The following is an 18,370-nucleotide window of genomic DNA, read 5'->3' as shown; positions in this document are numbered from 1 at the left end:
ATCCTTTCCTTGAAAGTTAGCATTACCAACTTAGTTAATTGATTTAATTACAGCAAGAAACTATTACAGAAATAGAATGCCTTCTTTTCTTTCATCCATCCTTTCTCTCTCTTCTTCTATGAAATATTTTAAGTGCATCATGCCCACTTCACTCCTTCATTTATTAGCTAATGTGCCAGTGTATTATCTTATTTCTCTATCTTTAGATTCCCACTAGAAATTAAGACTAGGCAATTATAGTAAAAATTATATCCAAGATCAGTCACTTGTATCCAAACTATGCCCTCAGGATCGTTCTTCTAAGACAACTAACAGGAATATTTCTCATTCAGCACCTTTTAAATACCACTGGCAGAACTTCTAACTTCTATGACAAATGAATGTGTAGATGGGGCTCTCTGCAGCTGAAAATGCATCCTGCCATCAAGTGAGCCCACACCACACAATCAGTTCACTTCACCAAAACAGTCTGAATTTAAAACACTGAACACACAAATCAGACTGATCAAGAAACCCTAGAACTGGGTCCCAGATAATATTTGCTTGGTAACTTTAAATGAAGAATATATTCAAGGAAAACAAATCTGTTTGTAAACACAAGAAGGAGGTGCAAATTTGCTGAATAAATTTCTGGGTGTGAATGAGCACCTTGGCTCAGCTGTGGAGTCTCCGTGTTCCATTTCCTGGCACCATTTAAATGTCAGATCTGGGAACTGTCCCGGTACCAGCTGACTCACCACAAACTGCCAACTTCTGGCCTATCAGAAAAACACAGAATCTGACAGTTTGTGCTACACCAGCCACACTGATCATCTGCCTGTGCCAACGGATGTCAGTCCATCTCAATTCAGCTGGCACGCTGCACCTCAAGGTGTGATACTGAGATCAGCTCTTGCTGCAGCATTCATGACACTGTTGGATGGAGTAACAAGCACTAATGGGTGCTGTACAGCTGCTCCTTCATTCTCCTACTCAGCTCAGAGTCTCATAGTGCCCTACTTTGTGAGATATATATATATACATATATATATATATATATATATTTGAGCTAGTTACAGTTTGGCGTTACAGCAAAGCCAACTATGGATTTAAAGAGAAGGTCTCTCTCACCTTTGCTATCATGGTTTGCTTTAGGTTGGTAGGCAAAAATAACACAGGCTCATCAAGTTCCTGTCAAAGCTGCACACAATTGTCATGCTTAGATATGAAAATTTGATTTCATTGAAGGATCATTCCTGAGGGGCCCAGTTTCCTGACAACCCTTCTGAACATGAAGCCCTGCTCTCTTTCTTGACTAAAAATGCATGTTTTACACACAACTGTATCCCCATTTCTCTATCCTTTAGGGGCACATGCCCTCTCATATTTACAAGCATAAATCAAGAGCTCTTCCCTGGCTGGCTCACCAGGAGTTTACAGCTGAATTATAGTAATTTGCAGCTAACCCTGGCATAAACCTTGTTCCTGATTTTACTATTAATGAATCCACTGGTGTGACCTTTTTCACAACAAGAAGCAGACTAATGAGTAATAGCCACTCATCCCACTTTCCCTTGGAGAGATTAAAGACTGGGTGTGAGGCAGGTGGAGTTTGGAAAGCTCATTAAAATGTACATGAAGTTTAATCAGAGTTTGATTAGAAGCCAGAATGGAGAAAGGAGTGACTCAGGTCTCCCACATGACTAATATCTCTGTTATTTGGTTTCAGTGTCTTAAAGCAGACCAATTAAGCATGTGTGTGATTAGAAAATCACTGATCTATATGAATGGTGAGTACTCCCTGCAACTGACAGACTTGAATAATTCTCGCAAAAACAGACTGGCATCGAAATTTAAAAGTACAAAACGTATCTCAGAGTCCTTTTTCTGATTGCTGAGGGGGATTACATTGAAAGACCCTCAAGGAGGAATAAAGTGGTGCTGTGCTGCACCAAAGAAGGTTATGTTCATCTTTCCTTTCACACACTGATGGTTTTGTTAAACTCACCGTAAACACCCTTTCTGGCTCGCCCTTGGCCCGCATGTTGGTGTCGTGAACTTGCTTGAGGATCATCCAGGCTTCATCATGTTTACCAATCTGAAAACACCAAAGAAAAGGAAAATAAATGTTGGAGATCTCAGCTCTTTACTATATCAAAGCACACAGAGAAACCAGTTCTAGAGGTACAGCACAGTGGAGAAGCACACATACAGCACTGGCTGCATTAAATGTGAAGATCTGAAAGCATGGCTGGTGTTCACAGAGTGCACACCAGCATCCTGGTGCTGGAGCATCTCTGTGCTGGAGAAAGAAGTTATCCTAAAATTGTGCGAGGCAGAAAAGGGGTCAGAAATTGGGTTTTAAAACTAGATGAAAGAAGAGGAGATGTATGAGGAGACCTAGACTCTCATTCCAACTCTGCTAAAGATGTGCAGGGTTAACTTGAACCCAGGTATTGCTACATTTCACATCTGTGAAATGTGAATACAGAATAACTTGCTTAACATTTCTGAGGTTTATGTATTTTACTCAGGAAAATGTACTCCTTCCTTTGCTCTTCCATCAGGACTCCGGAGTTCCATGCCCAAATTCTGTGAGGTGTTTTCAAAGTGTCTTTGTTAGACTTAGGAAATTCCCAGCCCTCACTACCTTCTTTCTGAACTCCTTCCAGCAGTGACACATTAACCATAAGTGATTGACCCCACAGTCTGTAATCTTTGGGGCTTAAGCAGTCTGTGGAGCTAGTGTAGACATGCAGGAGTGGCTTTGCCCCTGAGCTTGTGCTCTCTGTTTGATGAGACAAAAAACAGACAGTGACACATTAGGGACGTACTATCCTCTGCTGATACCTGACTGTAACGTTCAGATGAATCATCTTACCTCCAGCAAAAACCGTGGGCTTTCAGGCATGAATTTCAGTCCCACCAGGGAGGCGATACAGGGCAGAGAGCACACCAGAACAAAGACTCTCCAGCTGTGGAAGTGGTACTTGGTTCCCATACTGAACCCCCAGCCTGGAAACAGCAAGAGCCAACAAGTAAAAATACTGACCAGGCATTCTGACTTCTTCTCTCCTAAAGTGCCTCTGAACTTTACAGGTCTGTATGACATGAGGACAAGTTGAAAGTTTGCTGCTCTTGGTACTGATGACTCTTGGAGACTCAGTAACACACTCAGTAGATAGCAGCAAGTGAATTCATGTTCATTACAGAAAATGGAATATGCTCAGGTTCTGCCTTTTAAAAACCTTCTTTTATCTTCAAATTTAGAAATTACCTAGTGATAAGAATAGCTCTGTGCAGCTGTAGGCAAGTAAGGCTGGGAAATGCTACAGGAATCAGGGCCATAACTTATTCCTGCTCAGTGAAGTCACTCAAAGTTTACAAAGGTTAAATCTCTGATCTGAGAGGCACCTTAGATACAGTTCCTTTTCATCTCCTACATCACATATGAATTTCACATCTCATGGAAGTGAGCTAGGAAAGCAAGTTTATTTTTTTCCAGACCTGCTAAACTTGAGATGGGATTCAAACTTAGAAGAATCAAAATCCTAATCCTGCATTTAAGATTCCTCCTCTCCTGCTTTTTTCCTGGTGTCTGACCAGGCTGGGTATTCCCTGCTAAGGACTGGAAAGTCCAGCATCATTCTTACATTGCTCCAATTACTTTCCCTAGGCTCAAATCTCAGAAGGAATGTTTTTTTTTTTCTACAAACATTTGTATTTAGATAATAAGAAAATCATCAAGCAATGGTTTTTGCAGAGATCTCATCTGAGCCAGTCATTTGGTTCTAGTAATTTTACAACATTCCAAAATAATAGGTGGAACATTGGAAATAGAAAAGAGAAGCTATAAAAACACAACATCAAAAAGTCTTCTGAAAAATAATTGTAATGTAAATATATAAAGGCTTTTAAAAGAAATTGTAGCTGCAGATAATAGAATTATTTCTACCTGACACCACTGCAGTAAGTTTGCCTATTTTTTCCAATAGATTCTGTCATATCAATCAAAAGCATGAACATTTCTTCATACTTAAAGTGTTTTAAGCATGATAAAAATGGATTGATAGATAGGTAAATGTTAGTAGTTTTCTTGTTGTTTTTTGTGGACTGTCCTACTTTCCTCAAATAGGATTTTGTAAACAGCTGGTGTCACTGAAAACTGAGGAAATTAATCTTTTCAGTAGATACTTGTTTCTGATGTTTTCCTAGGTTATTCACAAGTTACAAGGAATTCCGTGTGACATGCAAACTTTCACCCCTCAGAGGGGGAAACAAATATGTCTCAGTTTACACCCATCGACTTTTTCATTCCCACTTCCAGCTCTGGGCAGGGAACCCATTCCACTACTGAACCCTTTCAGGAGAAGTCAGATGTGATTCCAGCCTGTCCCATGTGGAGCAGATGTGTCACCAGGTACACAGCCCTGAGAGTTTGACACTTGGCTAAGGAAAAGCACATGTGCACTCCTCACTGATATAATTCACAGCCTCCAGTAATTCTCTGATTAAAGTTACTTATTTTTGATAACTGAATTGATTTTTGCAATATAATCTCAGTCCATTTTCCCCATATCAATTAAGAGCTCTGGCTCTGGCAGTGTAATTCAAGGGGTGTGCTTGAAGCTTTTGATGGAAAGTAGCCCTCATCAGTCTTATTTACAGCCTTAGTATCAATCACTCAATCATGCAGTCAATTTGTCAGACCTTTTGTGCACATTCAGGTCTATCTATTCTTTTCAGTGGTGTTTATGCTGGGATGTGTAAGGACTATCACTACCTGTGCAGGGGTTTGGGGTAGTGCAGTGATGCAGCAAAGTGGTGTTGTAGAAAGTCAAAAGGACAAAGCAATTACCATAATGTGGGATGATGCTCCAAGCCATTGCTGAAGCATAAATGCCACCAATCATCCAGAACATGCAGAGCCAGCTCAGGTGTTCCCCCCTCTTCTCACGAGACAGGAATTCAGAGAAATAGGCAAACACGATGGGGAGGGTACCCCCAATACTGAGAAGAAAAAACAGAATAAGAGTCTTATTCAATGTCTTTGTAGTTAGGATTGAACATATCAGGAGGGGAGGTCACACGCAGAGGTGTGCTGCTCAAAAGTGAGACTTGGAGGAAAAATGCCAATCTCTCTTTGGCTGGACTAGTCTTAGACATCAAAGATAAGTTTCCTCTCATGCTCTAAAAGCTGAATGTCCTGTACAGTTTGTACAAAACTAGTGCAATGCCCTGCTCTTTGCCTAGACATCTTCTCTGGTGATTCTGCTATCACCCATTTTAGGGAGGCAAAATAGAGGTAGACAATGAGAACTGATGAGGAGGCCCTGGAAATCAGAACTGTAAGCTGAGCTCGGTGTTTATCAATCTCACCCACCTTTCTGTGCAATTTGGGTAGTACCAGAAGAATGTCAATGACCAAACTTTCCTACCACTAATGCTCTAAGGGTCAAGAGTGAGGTAACACAACCACACATGCTGAACAACAGCGCCATCCCGGCTCAGTACTAGGGATATTTCTCCTGAGCAGCCTTCTTTCTCTCATCCCCCACTCTCAAACTGCCCAGCTGTGGTGAGACTCCTTCAGGACATGGGATGGATTTACCAGTTACTCACCCGAGGCCTGAGATAAGGCGGCAGAAGAGGAAGAATCCGTATCCCTGGACGAAGGAGGAGAGGAAAGCAAAGGCAGCATTGATTGCAAGTGATACGATGAGGCATTGCTTTCTTCCCAGTTTATCAGCGAGGCCGCCCAGCAAGACAGCCCCCACCATCATTCCTAAGTAGACTATCAAGCCTGCAAGTGAGAGAGAGAGGGAGAGAGACAGTGAGTTTGGTAACTGGGTGCAAATAGTATGAGACAGAGAAGCAGATTTAAAGTGCCCATCTGGCAGCTGATGTCATCCTGGAAAACTGTGCAATAAAGTAAAGATACCCCCATCTCCCCAAATCTCAGGCGCCAGAAACTCTGCCAATTGGTAGAACCTAATTTTCCCATCTCATGCCCATGAGCTTGTGTCACACCCTGCTGCACCTCAACACGCAATATGGTCATACCCTCATTTGACCAGACTCACATCTTTCTTTCCCAGCCTCACTGCTCACATATCCCCTGCACGTAAGCAATGGCCAGGCGTAAGCAATGGCCAGGCATAAGCAGCTTAGGATGCACGTGTCCTAGCTGTGTGTCACCAACAATACAACAGAAGTCTGATGTCTTAACTCCTCTGACCCCCCTAAGTGCAATGAGATGGAGGATGTGTAGGGAGAGGCTCTGTCAGGCTGCTGTTTATGTTCAGAAAGCTATGAGAGCAGAGGGACTAGTCAAGCACAGCTAAATCTCTTTGCATCTCTTTCACTTTCTGCCTTTCCCAGCTGCATCTGAAAGGATCAGTCTGTTACCCAGACTCACCTTGTGCAGCACAGCTACTTACTTAGTTACTGAGCCAAGATCTGGCATCTAACAGTAGGACACCTTGCTCAAAAGTGCAGTCTTGCCCCGCAAATTCAGGAGAAGGAAGAACTTGTCTTAATAGTTTTCTCTACAGATTTATCAGTCTGACATTGTTAGGAAAAATGGATTCTTCTTTTTGACTTCATTAGATCTTCTACTATGCAGTCCTCAAAAGACAGTCTCAATGACTCATTTTAGTTCCAGGCTGAATAGGAGAGAATGGGTTCCTTCTCCAAATAGTCTCCCTGTATCCATCTCACTGTGTGCTTCTTACTCTGGCCTGGAGAATGTGGCAGCTGTTCTTGGCTCTTCTACTGCCATTGCTGCCAAAAGGCCAGAGGTTATATTACCTTTTCCTTTATGTGGGTATCAGTGTAAATAGCACTAATTACTAATGCTCAAAGGTTCAGGAATTTTTTCTTCATTTATTTGATCAATTTTCCAGATGTAGTTCAGAAGAAAGTAGTGGCAACCCCTGTGTTTTCTGGGGAGAACAGAGCTGCAAGAGTCTGCTCCCAAGAGTACCTCCTGTATCATCTCAGATCTCATAGGCAGGATTATAGTCTTTGTCTATAGACTTCATGGTCCTGCTGTGGAGATCCTGATGGAGCCTGACCACAGCTGAATGTGATCCAGATGAACTTAGCTATTTCAGGATGGAGAACATCTGCTTGCTGGAAAACAGAACTTGCAGTGCAGACAGTTCTTGAAGGAAAAAAATGATGCTGGAGGATGTTTGGAGACTGGGGGCATGTCAGGTTCAAGACCCAGCTGAGCAGGGGTTGAAGCAAAGCTGGAGTGCTCCCTGCATCCCTGGGCCCTAGTGAAGGCAATGGATGCTGTCCAAGTAAATACACTGCCTTAATAGGAAACATTCCTATTTACTGACTGAAGAAACACAACTGAAAGAAAAATTTTTGAGGTATGATTGACCCTTTGGAGGGTCATTCCTCACCTTGAACCAGGTTTGACTTCTTTGAAAAGCCAACACCTGCCCCAGGACCTGTTTTGTCAAATATACCACTTGGGAAACAAGGCGAAGATGAAATTCATTGTTTAAACAAGACAATCAGTCTGGTGGCTGAAGGCTGCTCTGTGCCACTCAGCAAAGCCAGCTAAGGGCTAATTCACAGAGTTATTTGGCAGCTGATTCTGTCTTTTGATTTCAAATGCCTGCACTTGATTTAAAATGCATTACTAAATTAAAAACTATGCTGCAGAGATCCAATGCACCATTTGAAGGATGCTTGCCTCACATTGATCAGAAGTGGAAAAGTTTGCATTCTGAAATCTCCTCGTTCCATAGTGGGGGTCACCTTTCTGTGAACGGTTCTTTCTTTCTGTCAACATAATATCTGACAGGCAGTCAGGGGTTTTTTTGTCAAAGGCAAAAAATCTGTTCTTGCCTATTGAAAGCCTTTCTGGCAGAACCATGGCACAGGATTTTGCCAGCCCAGTTGTACCTCCACCATGAGCATGTGGCTCTGTGCAACCAATACCCACACTCCCTGTCCTACCCTCTTGACCAGAGCTGCCCTTCTGAGGTGATCTGAAGGTGTGGAAAGGTTTCAGATACTGATCTGAAGAGAAGATACTTTCACATCTGAAAGTCTGGGATTTCTATTTCTATTAACTTTGACCTCCAGCTTGTTCACTGGTGTGTGAATGACAATGGCAAGCCAAAGTAAAAACTGTTTTAGTCCAAAACCTTTCTGAAGGAAGAATCCTAATGCAATTCTGTAAGATTTAATGCTTTTACCCTGACTCCTGAGCTGCACTTAATGGAGCAGCTCTGATGGCAGCCAGCAGACAGAAGTGATTATGAGCCCTGTATCTACTCACTGATGCCTCGCAGGCATCCATCTGACAGCAAGTCCTGCCAGCACTGCCAGACCCTGACGGGGAAGAAAAAATGATCTGCCAAACTTAATTTTTTTTTTTTTTTTGTCCCAGAGAAAATCCCTGGATGGCAGATGTTCATCCAAATCCTCTTAGTAGCAGAAAATGTCCCAGGTCAGGAGAAGGTGGAGGAGATTGTTCCTGTGTTCTAGCTGATAGTTTGTTGCAGCTGAGTGCTGTGACTGGTGCAGGGCAGCCTGCCCTCTGGCCAGAGGAAGAGTGGGCTTAGCACAAGATGTGGCAGTGCTTGAAATTCAACATCAAGAACTGACGTGAAGCTTCTTTTGTAGGTAAAGCCCCATGGACTGTGACTGTGGAGCCCAAACCTGTCATGGAAGGGCAGATTACACCTCTGCAACACAGCATCCATCAAATGGTGAGCAGCACAAAACATAGCAGAGCTGTTAATGTCACAGGCTCACTCAGAGGAAGTTGCTTTAATTAGTCATCATATATGATAAACTGAATAAGGCATAGTCCCCAAGAAATTCAAAATAACATAAATCTGTAATAAAGGAGACCTCAGCAACAACCAGGGACTGCTTGGCTTGGTTCTGAGAGGAAGGATCCAGGTTACGGAAATACGTGTTTCAGGTCTGAAACAAAATCAGAAGGACACTTCATTATAATGGAGAAGTCCTTTTGTGGGGAAAATTGCACATTCTGGCCAAAATAATTAAAAATTTTGGGGCAGCTGCTATAAAACACTCTGTCAGCTGAAAGATATCAGGACCCAAAGTGTAGAACAATGTCTGCTTTGCAGATTGCTGTGTCCTGGAGTAATAAGAAGGTGCTGGGGACCCAGGGAGGAGCAGCAGTTACTTACACAGACTCCTTGGAGGAGAGACAGTCATGAGGAGAACACAGTGATGATTGCTACCTCCGAAAGAGATAGCAATCATATCAGTGGAAGTCATATCAGTGAAAGTTATATCAATGAAAGTCAAGTTTTAAGGAGAAGTAAACCAAGAAAAGTGATCATGAAATGGTATTTCTTTTGCTGTGTTACTTCTGTCCATCAAATATTCTGTGGTACAACATTATAATGGTCTGCACCAGAATCTTGACTTCTAACCTCAGCTTCAAACCACTCAGACCTAGACTGTGCTAGGAGGGCTCAGCTTCCAAATTGACACATACGGTGTTTAGATGAAATGTTAAGGGCAACTCTGAATAAGTCATTATTTTGCAGACTACTCCACGAGTACTAGAGGATAATGAATGCCTATGGGAAAGTCTGCAACAGCCTCCCATAAAAGTGGTGGAAAACCAAAGAGCTGAAATTCTAAGAATATATTTTGGGTTATGACTCATCCAATGCTTAAGTTACAAGGAAAATATGTGACCACTGACTGGGTTTATTCCCTACAGAAAAGAAGTAACATATTCAGCATTTTCACACTTAGAAATTTATTAGCCTTTACTGAACTTGTGTGCTTCATGTTACACAGGAATTGTGGACTTAAGAGCTGAAGTTCTGGGAATAAGGAAAGGAATATATTGCAGATACAGTAGATGGTTATGTGTCTGCTAAACTGTAGATTTGTATTTCAATATAATTAAAAGTAGACTCCTAAGGGTTTCAGAAAGAAAACAAAAAAGTCAAGATTTACCTAAATCTCCATAACAAGCATGAATTTCTCCCATTGTTAGTTAATGGGATTAAAGTTCTTAGCAAGCGGCACATCTGAAAATAATCCCTTTTAAGACAGGACAAGGCCTTGTGGAACAAATAGAAAACTTGAGCAGAAAAAACCAAAGAGCTCAATGGGAAGAATTAGTCCCAGAGCTGTTGGGGCTATCAGGAAGGTGAGGAGGCTGCCTGGCCTTCCTCTGATCTGCATGGAGCCAGTAACCACAGGGAAGCGAAAGCTTCTACCTGCCTTCAAATCCCAGGCCACTGGCAGTACAGCCCTCCAGCAAAAAAAAGGCTTTTGAAGAGGGAAACCACTTGGACAACCGAAAATGATTATGATCGTAGATATTTTGCAGTTCCAACTGTAATAAAACCCAAACTCAAAACTAGTATTACTGGTGTAGAATCTGTTAGGCATGTTCCTTATGGACACAAACAAAATTTTGTGAGTCAGGTCTGGAGAATTTGGAACATGGATGCGGCAAGGCATAGGATCCAATTATTTTAAGTAACTGAAAGAAAGGAATAAAGCCGTGATAATCCTGACTCTCTTGTACCATAGCGATGGCCAGCATGTCCCAGTACAGGGCCAGTCTCAACAGAGAACGAGCTGAGGGCTGAATGACCTTTTTTCCCTTTTTCTTGAAATTTCTAATCTGCTCTTCCTTGTAGGCTTATTAATGCTTTCCCCATGAATGAACTTGACCTTGTAAATGGAAGTCAAATGAAAGGCTTGCCTTGTTACATTTTCCTTGCAGATGAGTACCAGCAGTGAAACTTCCACAGCTAATGGCTTGGACACCAAGAAGTGAATCACCCATGGGAAAGGCGACTTTCCAACTCCAGCAGTCTGTGTGTGGATATTGGGCAAATCTGGCCACGGAGATGGAGGGGATTCTGCACACTGGAGCCAAAGGTGGATGGATGGGTGAGTCCACGAGTGCTGTGATGCAGCACAGGCAGGACGACGCCCGCCCAATGCTCTGCATGCTGCCAGCAGGACGTGGGAGGCTGTTTACGCTCAGCCGGCTTCACAGTCTCCCCACAGGACTTGCCCATCACCACAATACTCATAGGACCATCTGGCTTTCCACACCCAACCCCTCTGCTAAAGCTAAGTTTTCAACAGAGGAAGCCAAACAAATCCTTTGCTGTTCAACAAAAAGCTGTTACTGCTGGAACTTGCCAGATGAAATTTCCACAGTATTCATATGCAGGGACACAGCCAGTCCCGTATCAGACCCGCACAAGGTGTAGGGTGATCCCAAAACACAAAAACACCTTTTTTTTTTTCCCCCCGTTGTGTCCCTGCCACTAGAGGTGATGATGCTTCTTGGGGTGTGGGAACATTTCCGCCCAAGATCAAATTTGCAGCCAGGAATCCTTGCCCAATTCTCAGGACATGGACATGGGCAGGTCTCATCAGGGTTTTTAGCTGTCTGCTGTGTTGGGGGTCTGTGTCTGTGGAGATACAAAAGAGGCAGCAACTAGCCATGGCAGAGCAAGGAAGCCATGGCTGGGCTCGTCTGTGCTTAGCCAGAGGAAAAAAAAAAGAAGTGAAGAAAAGCCATTGAGCTCTGCAGAGGGGATTAGGATTTACTGTCATATCAGGTGAATTCAGGTCAATGAGAAGCTGAGACCAGATTTTATCTCAGCTGATACTAAACCATCCTCTTCACACAACTAAAAGGAGGGATGTTGTTACATGTCGTGTTTAACCTGAGTCACACAGTCAAGCTTGAATTGCTACACAACTGCACAATTACTAATAGGATCTTTCTTCCTAGTTTTTTTTTAATCCAGAATTGTGAGGTTAAGAGTCTGTAAGATGATATTCTCCTTAAAAAAATATTATTAAATCATAAAAAGGGAAAGGGAGCTGTGTGCCTGAAAAAGCAATTTTACTCTCAGCTTTGGTGTGGCTGTTTTACAGTTATGGGCAAAGCCCTTAAAACTTTCCTTGTCTCAGTTTACTGAGCTGTGAAATGATGATAACACAACTGCAGCTCTGGGATCTGGGAGAGCTGGTGCTTTAACTGTGCCACAAGTTTTTTATATGCACAATATGATTAAGTCTAAAACATTACTATTTCACAATATTTTATAGTTGCTGTGTACTTACTGCTCTGTGCTAGCAAATATAATATTTAGTCCTCTAAGAGGTGATTTATAGCACTTGAAGATATATATTTATGTTTCTCCAAATAATACTGTGTGCCTTTCAGAAAATAAATAAATAAAATTTTTATGACTTCTAATTATCCTTAGAAAATAAAAAAATGTTTCTGGTAGGCTTTATCATACTGACAAGGAATGTTCCGTTTCAGTATAATTAAGAATGTAATTATTGTTCGGACTATTGCTGGTGGAAGCTCAGCAAAGCAGATTTATCAAATGAATATGTAAAAATAATGTTGGTACATGTTACCAAACTTATTCTTAACAACTTGTGTTAAAAGTTGATTAAATCAACTGCTAAAATTTATATAGTGTTGGGGGTTTTTTTTGTTTTTTTTTTGTAGTCCCTGAAATAATCTTCAAAATAGCATGTCTCATAACAGAAACACTCCAAATATATTTTTTGTCCCACTAGGGATATTTAGGGTGAAAATAGCTGTTAATTTGCATTCGATGGTGAGATGTTTATTTTCAGAATAAAATGTAAACGTTTTCTAAGATGTGTCATATCCATTTCACACATTTCATGAAACACTGTGGGCATCTGTTTATTTGTAATTTTTGCATAATTTGGCCATAGTTGCTTGATATTTTCCCATGGCTGCTTTCCGAGGGGGGGAAAAATACGCAATATGCAGAGTGTTTAATGCAAAATGTCCTTTTAGCAGAAGCTGAACTTCACTAAATTGATCTTTAGGAGGCATCTACTTTATCTCTCATTTGTCCCTTCGTATTTCTGCTGTAGTTTGATTACTCACCTGACTTATTTCCCATTTTTTCCCTCCTGGCCTCTCTTGTTATGGCTGAGACCTGCTCATGTGTTTAAATGTTAGCAGCTGCCTGGAAGCAACCTTAACTGCACCTGGCAAAACTGGTTATGTTTCCTCAGCAAAACCGTGGTGCGGTAAATGCTTGCTTGGGAATAAACATGAGCTTATCTGTAGACATGTCTTGATACATGGGGATAAGGCAAGGGTAGTATCTTGTGTGCAAATATCCCCGCTTCCCTAAAACCTTGTGATAATTTGAGGGAAAACTGTGCCTTCTCTAGTCAGCCCCTGTTCATTCTGTGCAAACACACCCTTGCAAGACTGTCACCACATGTTAGGCAGGTACTGAGGTGGAGAGTTCTTTGAGTGCGACCAAGTCAACCCCTAAGTGCCACTGAACTCTAAGTACTAGTGAGACTAATTTGCAATACCAGAGACCATCGAGGGGATGGAATCACAGAGGGAAATGAGCATGTGTTGGAGGCTCTGGGCTTTGTAGGAGACATCTTTATTCTAATTGCAGATGGACAGGTGCTGAACCTAAATCAGGAAAGGTTCTGAAGATTATGTTCTTGTCTCCAGCAATGGGGCTTCCCCATTTTTCCTTCAAGAGCTGATATCTGTCTCTATCATGCCACAGCTGCTCAGAAAAGGGATGAAACCTTCTTGCAGGGGCAGTACTTGGGACACCAGGCTGTGCAGGAGACAGATCTGCACTCACACCTCATGTCCCTGCACTGTACTGCAGCTGGTCAAACCTCCAACAACCTCTGTCCCCTGCTGCTGTCCCCCTTCATTTGGCAGAAAGCCCAGACCCAGAGACCTGCACTGTTCCCTTCTTATGCCCTCCAGCAACCCCATACCCACTCCGGCCTCCTCACACTCTCACTTCTTGATTCCTTGGACATTCATTATTCTATCAGTCTGTGTGCAATCTAAAACTTTTCAAGCCACACTTCATTCATTTTCACCAAGAGTCATCTCACAAACCTCCGATCCAGCATCAGAGAAATACTCAGCAGGCAAGAAAGTGTGTTTAACCAAATAGGATGGACTGGATCAGAGATCTGCCCCATGTATACCACCAGTCAGTAGCAACTGAGTGCAACCATATACATCCCTTTTCCTCCCTGACCCAAACTAACATGAACCAACTTTTATTGTTTTTAGGAAAATTCTTTTTTTCCCCTCATACTGAAGCCATGAAATAGTGTGAATACAAGTTTTGACAGCAGATCCCCCAAACAAACAAGCTGAGGATGGAAGAAATTTTTCTGCCAAACCAGGTTCTCACAAGTTGTCTTAAAAAGTGGGCAGGAAAGGCAGCAAGAAGAGTTCTTTTCCCCTCATTAGCAGTCCCAGATTAGCTCAGTTAGTGCGCAGGAGGTTGGAGCTGGGATTGGATATGGACCCAAATGTCTCCTTATTTATTCAGAGCTTATCAGAACACTCTGAACTTTCAGCCTTGCAAATACTGAGCTGGAAAAAGCAGAACGAGCTCTCTGGGGAGATTTAGTGTTCATTTTTACCTGTGGCTGGGCCAGAAATACTTCAAAGACAGATTTTCTTGTGACATTTGAAGTTTTCTCATTCAGGTGCCTGGCAGAGTTTGAGCACTACAGAGAGATATTTATGGGGTCAGAGTTTCAGAAGATCTCAGTTTTCATAGTGTCACCAAAATAAATGACCTGCTTTTCAAAAAAGGTCTCATCACTGAAAAGACACCAAGCCTGGTGTACCGCAGGGAGCTGGTGAATTCTAAAGTGCCTTTAAAAACAGGATCCAATTGTGAGCAGTTTGCTTTTAGACATCTGACTTGAGATATTACGAGCTAGAATTTTTAGGGGGTTTGTGAAGTAAAAATAGTTAGTAAACTTTTTAAGGCTAAAACTAAGTACAAACGTAGCTCATTATAGAAAGAAACATCCTGATGCTCAAGTTCAAAGGAAAAAGCAGACACAGAAAAGTGTTAATGAACTCAGGACATCAGGTCTATATAGGGATAGTTACCTATTGCCTTTGTCTCATGAAGTAATACAAGTAGAATGGAGTCAAGGGCTGGGGTCTAGTTCCAAATCTGCATTTACCACACACCAGGTAGGACTTCTGGCTGGAATGTGTGAGCTGCAGGCCCTGATGATTCCCCTACAATCCCAGTACATGTCCATCAAGACACAGTCTTTTTCTCCTAAAGCAGTTACTCCAAGAGCTACTTTATTTTCCTTCCAGATGTGCTGTACTATTGCGTGACTGTCTCTCACTACAGGCCATGCTGGATACTTTCCTGATTCTTGGAAATGTGGGAGGCTTTGCTGTCTTTGGCTTATGGAATTTGGCTTGCCTATTGTTGAAGGAAAAAATTGTTCATCCAAACCTTTCCACCCAGTCTCACTCTCAATAACTAAGCTTTTGTATTTTGACCACGGGGAGATGACAATAGTGATGCAAAAGGGATGTTGCCAGTAGCCTCAGCCTTTAATCCACATGCAGCACTTATATTTCATTCCACAGATCTAAACAGAAACCTCCACTGGCTACATCTGATCCAGGACATCTGAGCAAACTGCTCTGGCTGAGAAGTTATCATGCAGAAAGAACCTACTGCACAGCTGATTTGCCAGTTGGAACTTTGGTTGAAGGAAAGGGAAACCTGTACTTTCTAAAAGCTGTGAATTCTGAGTCACTAGATCCACTTTTAACTTTTCACTTATTTGTCCTTGATCATCCCTTAGAGTTTTGCCCTATGGACCTGCAGACTACAAGCTGCTTTGCTCAGAACCACCATTGGACCCACAGCACATTCAGTACAATTCTGCTCTTGGGAGCAGCATGTGAACCCCTCTCAAGTCAGATCCACCTAGGCATGACTATGCATGACATACAACACAAGTAGAGAGTCATCAGAAGATCCTGAAATCAGCTGGTCAGTAGGAAAAGATGCTCCAGCTGGTATTTACTGCATTAGAAGAGCTGTTTGCCAGTGGCACTTACCCAACATCCCTTTGTTTGAACTGGACAAGCACATATCCTTCTCAGCACTGGGAAGAACAAATCCAACCACAAACACCTCCACCCCATCTGCCATCAGTGCCAAGCCTAAAACAAAGAAGAGGGTCCACTGGAACCGTCCGTGGCCACACTCCTCAATGATGTTCTCATACTGATGGGCAAGTTGCTCCTCATCCTCCATCCTCTCAGCCATAAGGTCAGCACGGTCTCTGTACTCATCAGCCACAGCAGGAGCTCGCTTCTTCTGCTTCTCTTTAATGTCATCAGGGTGTGGGATCCCTTGGTACTCCCCCTCATAGACCTCATCATCCTCATCATGGCCTTCTGTAACATCACTCTGGGCATCTTCTTCATGAGCAGGCTCATCCCCGCCATGGTAGTAGCCATCATTGGAAGCATCATAGTTACCATCCTGGTACCTGTAGTCATCTGACACTTGGTTTGCCTCCCTTCCCCCTTGATAGAGGTTTGTGTTTCTATATCCATCATCCATTCTGAATGGAGAATTCTAAATGCTGTAGATCACAGTGTGTAGAGACTCTAAAATACGTATAGATTTGTGCAATTTCTGGTGTTGGTTACTTGAGCATATCTTCACTCTGTTCTTTGGATCTGATGGGATGCACAGCTTCCCAGGCTCAGAAAGAGAATTACTATATAGAGGTTCTCTTTGACAGAGTCTCACACAGCTTTTGATAATGCTTCACTTTTCTGCTGTCATTTGTGACTTGCTGGCTTCTGTGTTTCAGGTGAGAAAAGCTGCTGTCTGGGGAACAGCAAGGGAACAGCAAATTGCACAGACAGGGAACTAGAAGGATTTGCCAGGTTTTTCCTGATTCATTGTGGCGGTGAAGGTCATATCCTGACAAAGAGGAAACAATAGCAGTGAGACAGCAGTAAACTTGCAAGCACATATGCACTGACTTTAATACCCAACGTTCTGAATACATGCTTTTCCATTGAAAAAATATGGCAACAGACGAATGTTTTCTGTCATTCCTAGAAGTCTTGCCTCCCACATGTGGTCCTAGTTTCCACAGAGAACAGAAGAGGAGACTAGGCTGGGTTGCTGGAACAGACCTCTCAGGTTGATAAATATGTTTCTATCCATCTACTCAGAGTACACTCATCTCTGCAACTGGCTAACATCATAATGAGACAATATATGATCTTGGTTTTCTTTTTCATCCAGATCCCCAAATTGATTTTATTTATTGGCTTCTTTTTTTTTTCCCTAGTGTCTCTCCATCTGTATGACAGATGTACAACTTGCACGCAGTGTCTGCCAAGATAAAGTCACTAAAAGTCACACCAAGCTCTGTTCTTCTCATATCTAACCATCAAGAGAGAATGATTTTCACAGAGAGCAAAAACAAAGCTAATACAAAATCATTGCTCTCTGCAGGGAGAACTAAGGGAAGCCAAAACACATCTAAACACATATTCTGAACACCTGATTTCCATTATTTTTCAAGCGTTTTCCAGCCAGCTGGCTCTCCAGTGTTCCCTTGCATTTGTTGCCACACACAGCTGTAGACACAGAGTTTGAAAGGAGACACACGTGGGAAATGGAGTGCAGTCACGCTAGAGGAGCCAGCACAGCGTAGGCATGCACAGAACATGGACTTTGCTTTAAGCTTTGAGCTGCTTGCCTAAATAAAGTGTAAATTAGCTATGGATTGACATGGGCAGGCACATGTCTGTGTATATGTGGGTGGTGTTACCTACACAGTCAGTTGACCTATAGAAGCGCACAGAAACGCACACACTGTAAATAACAGTGCCATATGCAGCTAAAATTACTTCAGAAGAGAAATTCAGTAGCATTCTCACAAAATGCTCACAAGGGCATCACTCCTGCTGCAAATGCTGTGATTTTCTGGCAGTCCAAATGCCTACAGTAGGGAAGGAGCAGAGGCTTGACTTCTCTGCATGGATTAATGGCCATGCCTTGCCTGTGCTGTTCATGACAGCTGCTCCAAGAAACTTCATAAAAGCTTCCTCTCCATTTCTGTTTATCTACCTTTATATTTATGGCACATAATTACAACACAGCCTCTGCAGACCCTGCCAGAGCATCTTCCTTTTCTCTGCCCCTCTGCTATTTGTCACTGCATTCAACGTGCTTCCTCTTCCCTTTCTTTATGCTGAATCACACCCCATACATTTTGCATGAAGTGAAAAAGGCAGCAGGGCCTTCTTACAGGGCTCGAAAAGAGCAACGAGCAAAGGAAAAAAAATCACAAAGGCATTCTGATCATTTTGAGTCTATAATGGAAGGCCCAGTGAAGTATTTGCATTGCAATGGAGTTGTTAATGTGCAGGGGAGCTAATACAACTGAGAGCCATCAGAAGCACTTAAGTGAGTTCTACAGCTCTTGTTTCAATGCTGGAGTGTCACCTTAAATGGTTAAATAATCTGAAAATACTTTTGAGTCT

The 18,370-nt window shown here is 42.4% G+C and overlaps 1 protein-coding gene across 6 annotated transcripts in view; it reads right to left on the bottom strand.

The window, feature by feature from the left end:
* The window catches only part of SV2B (synaptic vesicle glycoprotein 2B), a 65,695-nt gene that overhangs the window by 15,079 nt on the left and 32,246 nt on the right, over window positions 1-18,370 (bottom strand). For 2 of the 6 annotated variants that reach the window (XM_071568349.1, XM_071568350.1), the window contains exons 2-6: window positions 15,914-16,793; window positions 5,602-5,782; window positions 4,838-4,989; window positions 2,861-2,994; window positions 1,988-2,077 (exon numbers count right to left, since the gene is read on the bottom strand). In XM_071568349.1, coding sequence (XP_071424450.1) covers window positions 1,988-2,077; window positions 2,861-2,994; window positions 4,838-4,989; window positions 5,602-5,782; window positions 15,914-16,424 — 1,068 coding nt within the window. In that variant the 5' untranslated portion in view covers window positions 16,425-16,793. Of the gene's footprint in view, window positions 1-1,987; window positions 2,078-2,860; window positions 2,995-4,837; window positions 4,990-5,601; window positions 5,783-6,062; window positions 6,093-14,932; window positions 15,004-15,913; window positions 16,794-18,370 lie in introns of those variants that run through there. The other 4 variants (XM_071568352.1, XM_071568353.1, XM_071568351.1 and 1 more) reach the window with 3 other exon arrangements.

The sequence above is a fragment of the Pithys albifrons genome, chromosome 13, assembly GCF_047495875.1.
Source record: "Pithys albifrons albifrons isolate INPA30051 chromosome 13, PitAlb_v1, whole genome shotgun sequence".
Classification (NCBI taxonomy): domain Eukaryota; kingdom Metazoa; phylum Chordata; class Aves; order Passeriformes; family Thamnophilidae; genus Pithys; species Pithys albifrons.
Note: the sequence above shows the minus strand (reverse complement) of the source record. Positions and strands in the feature narration are given on the sequence as shown.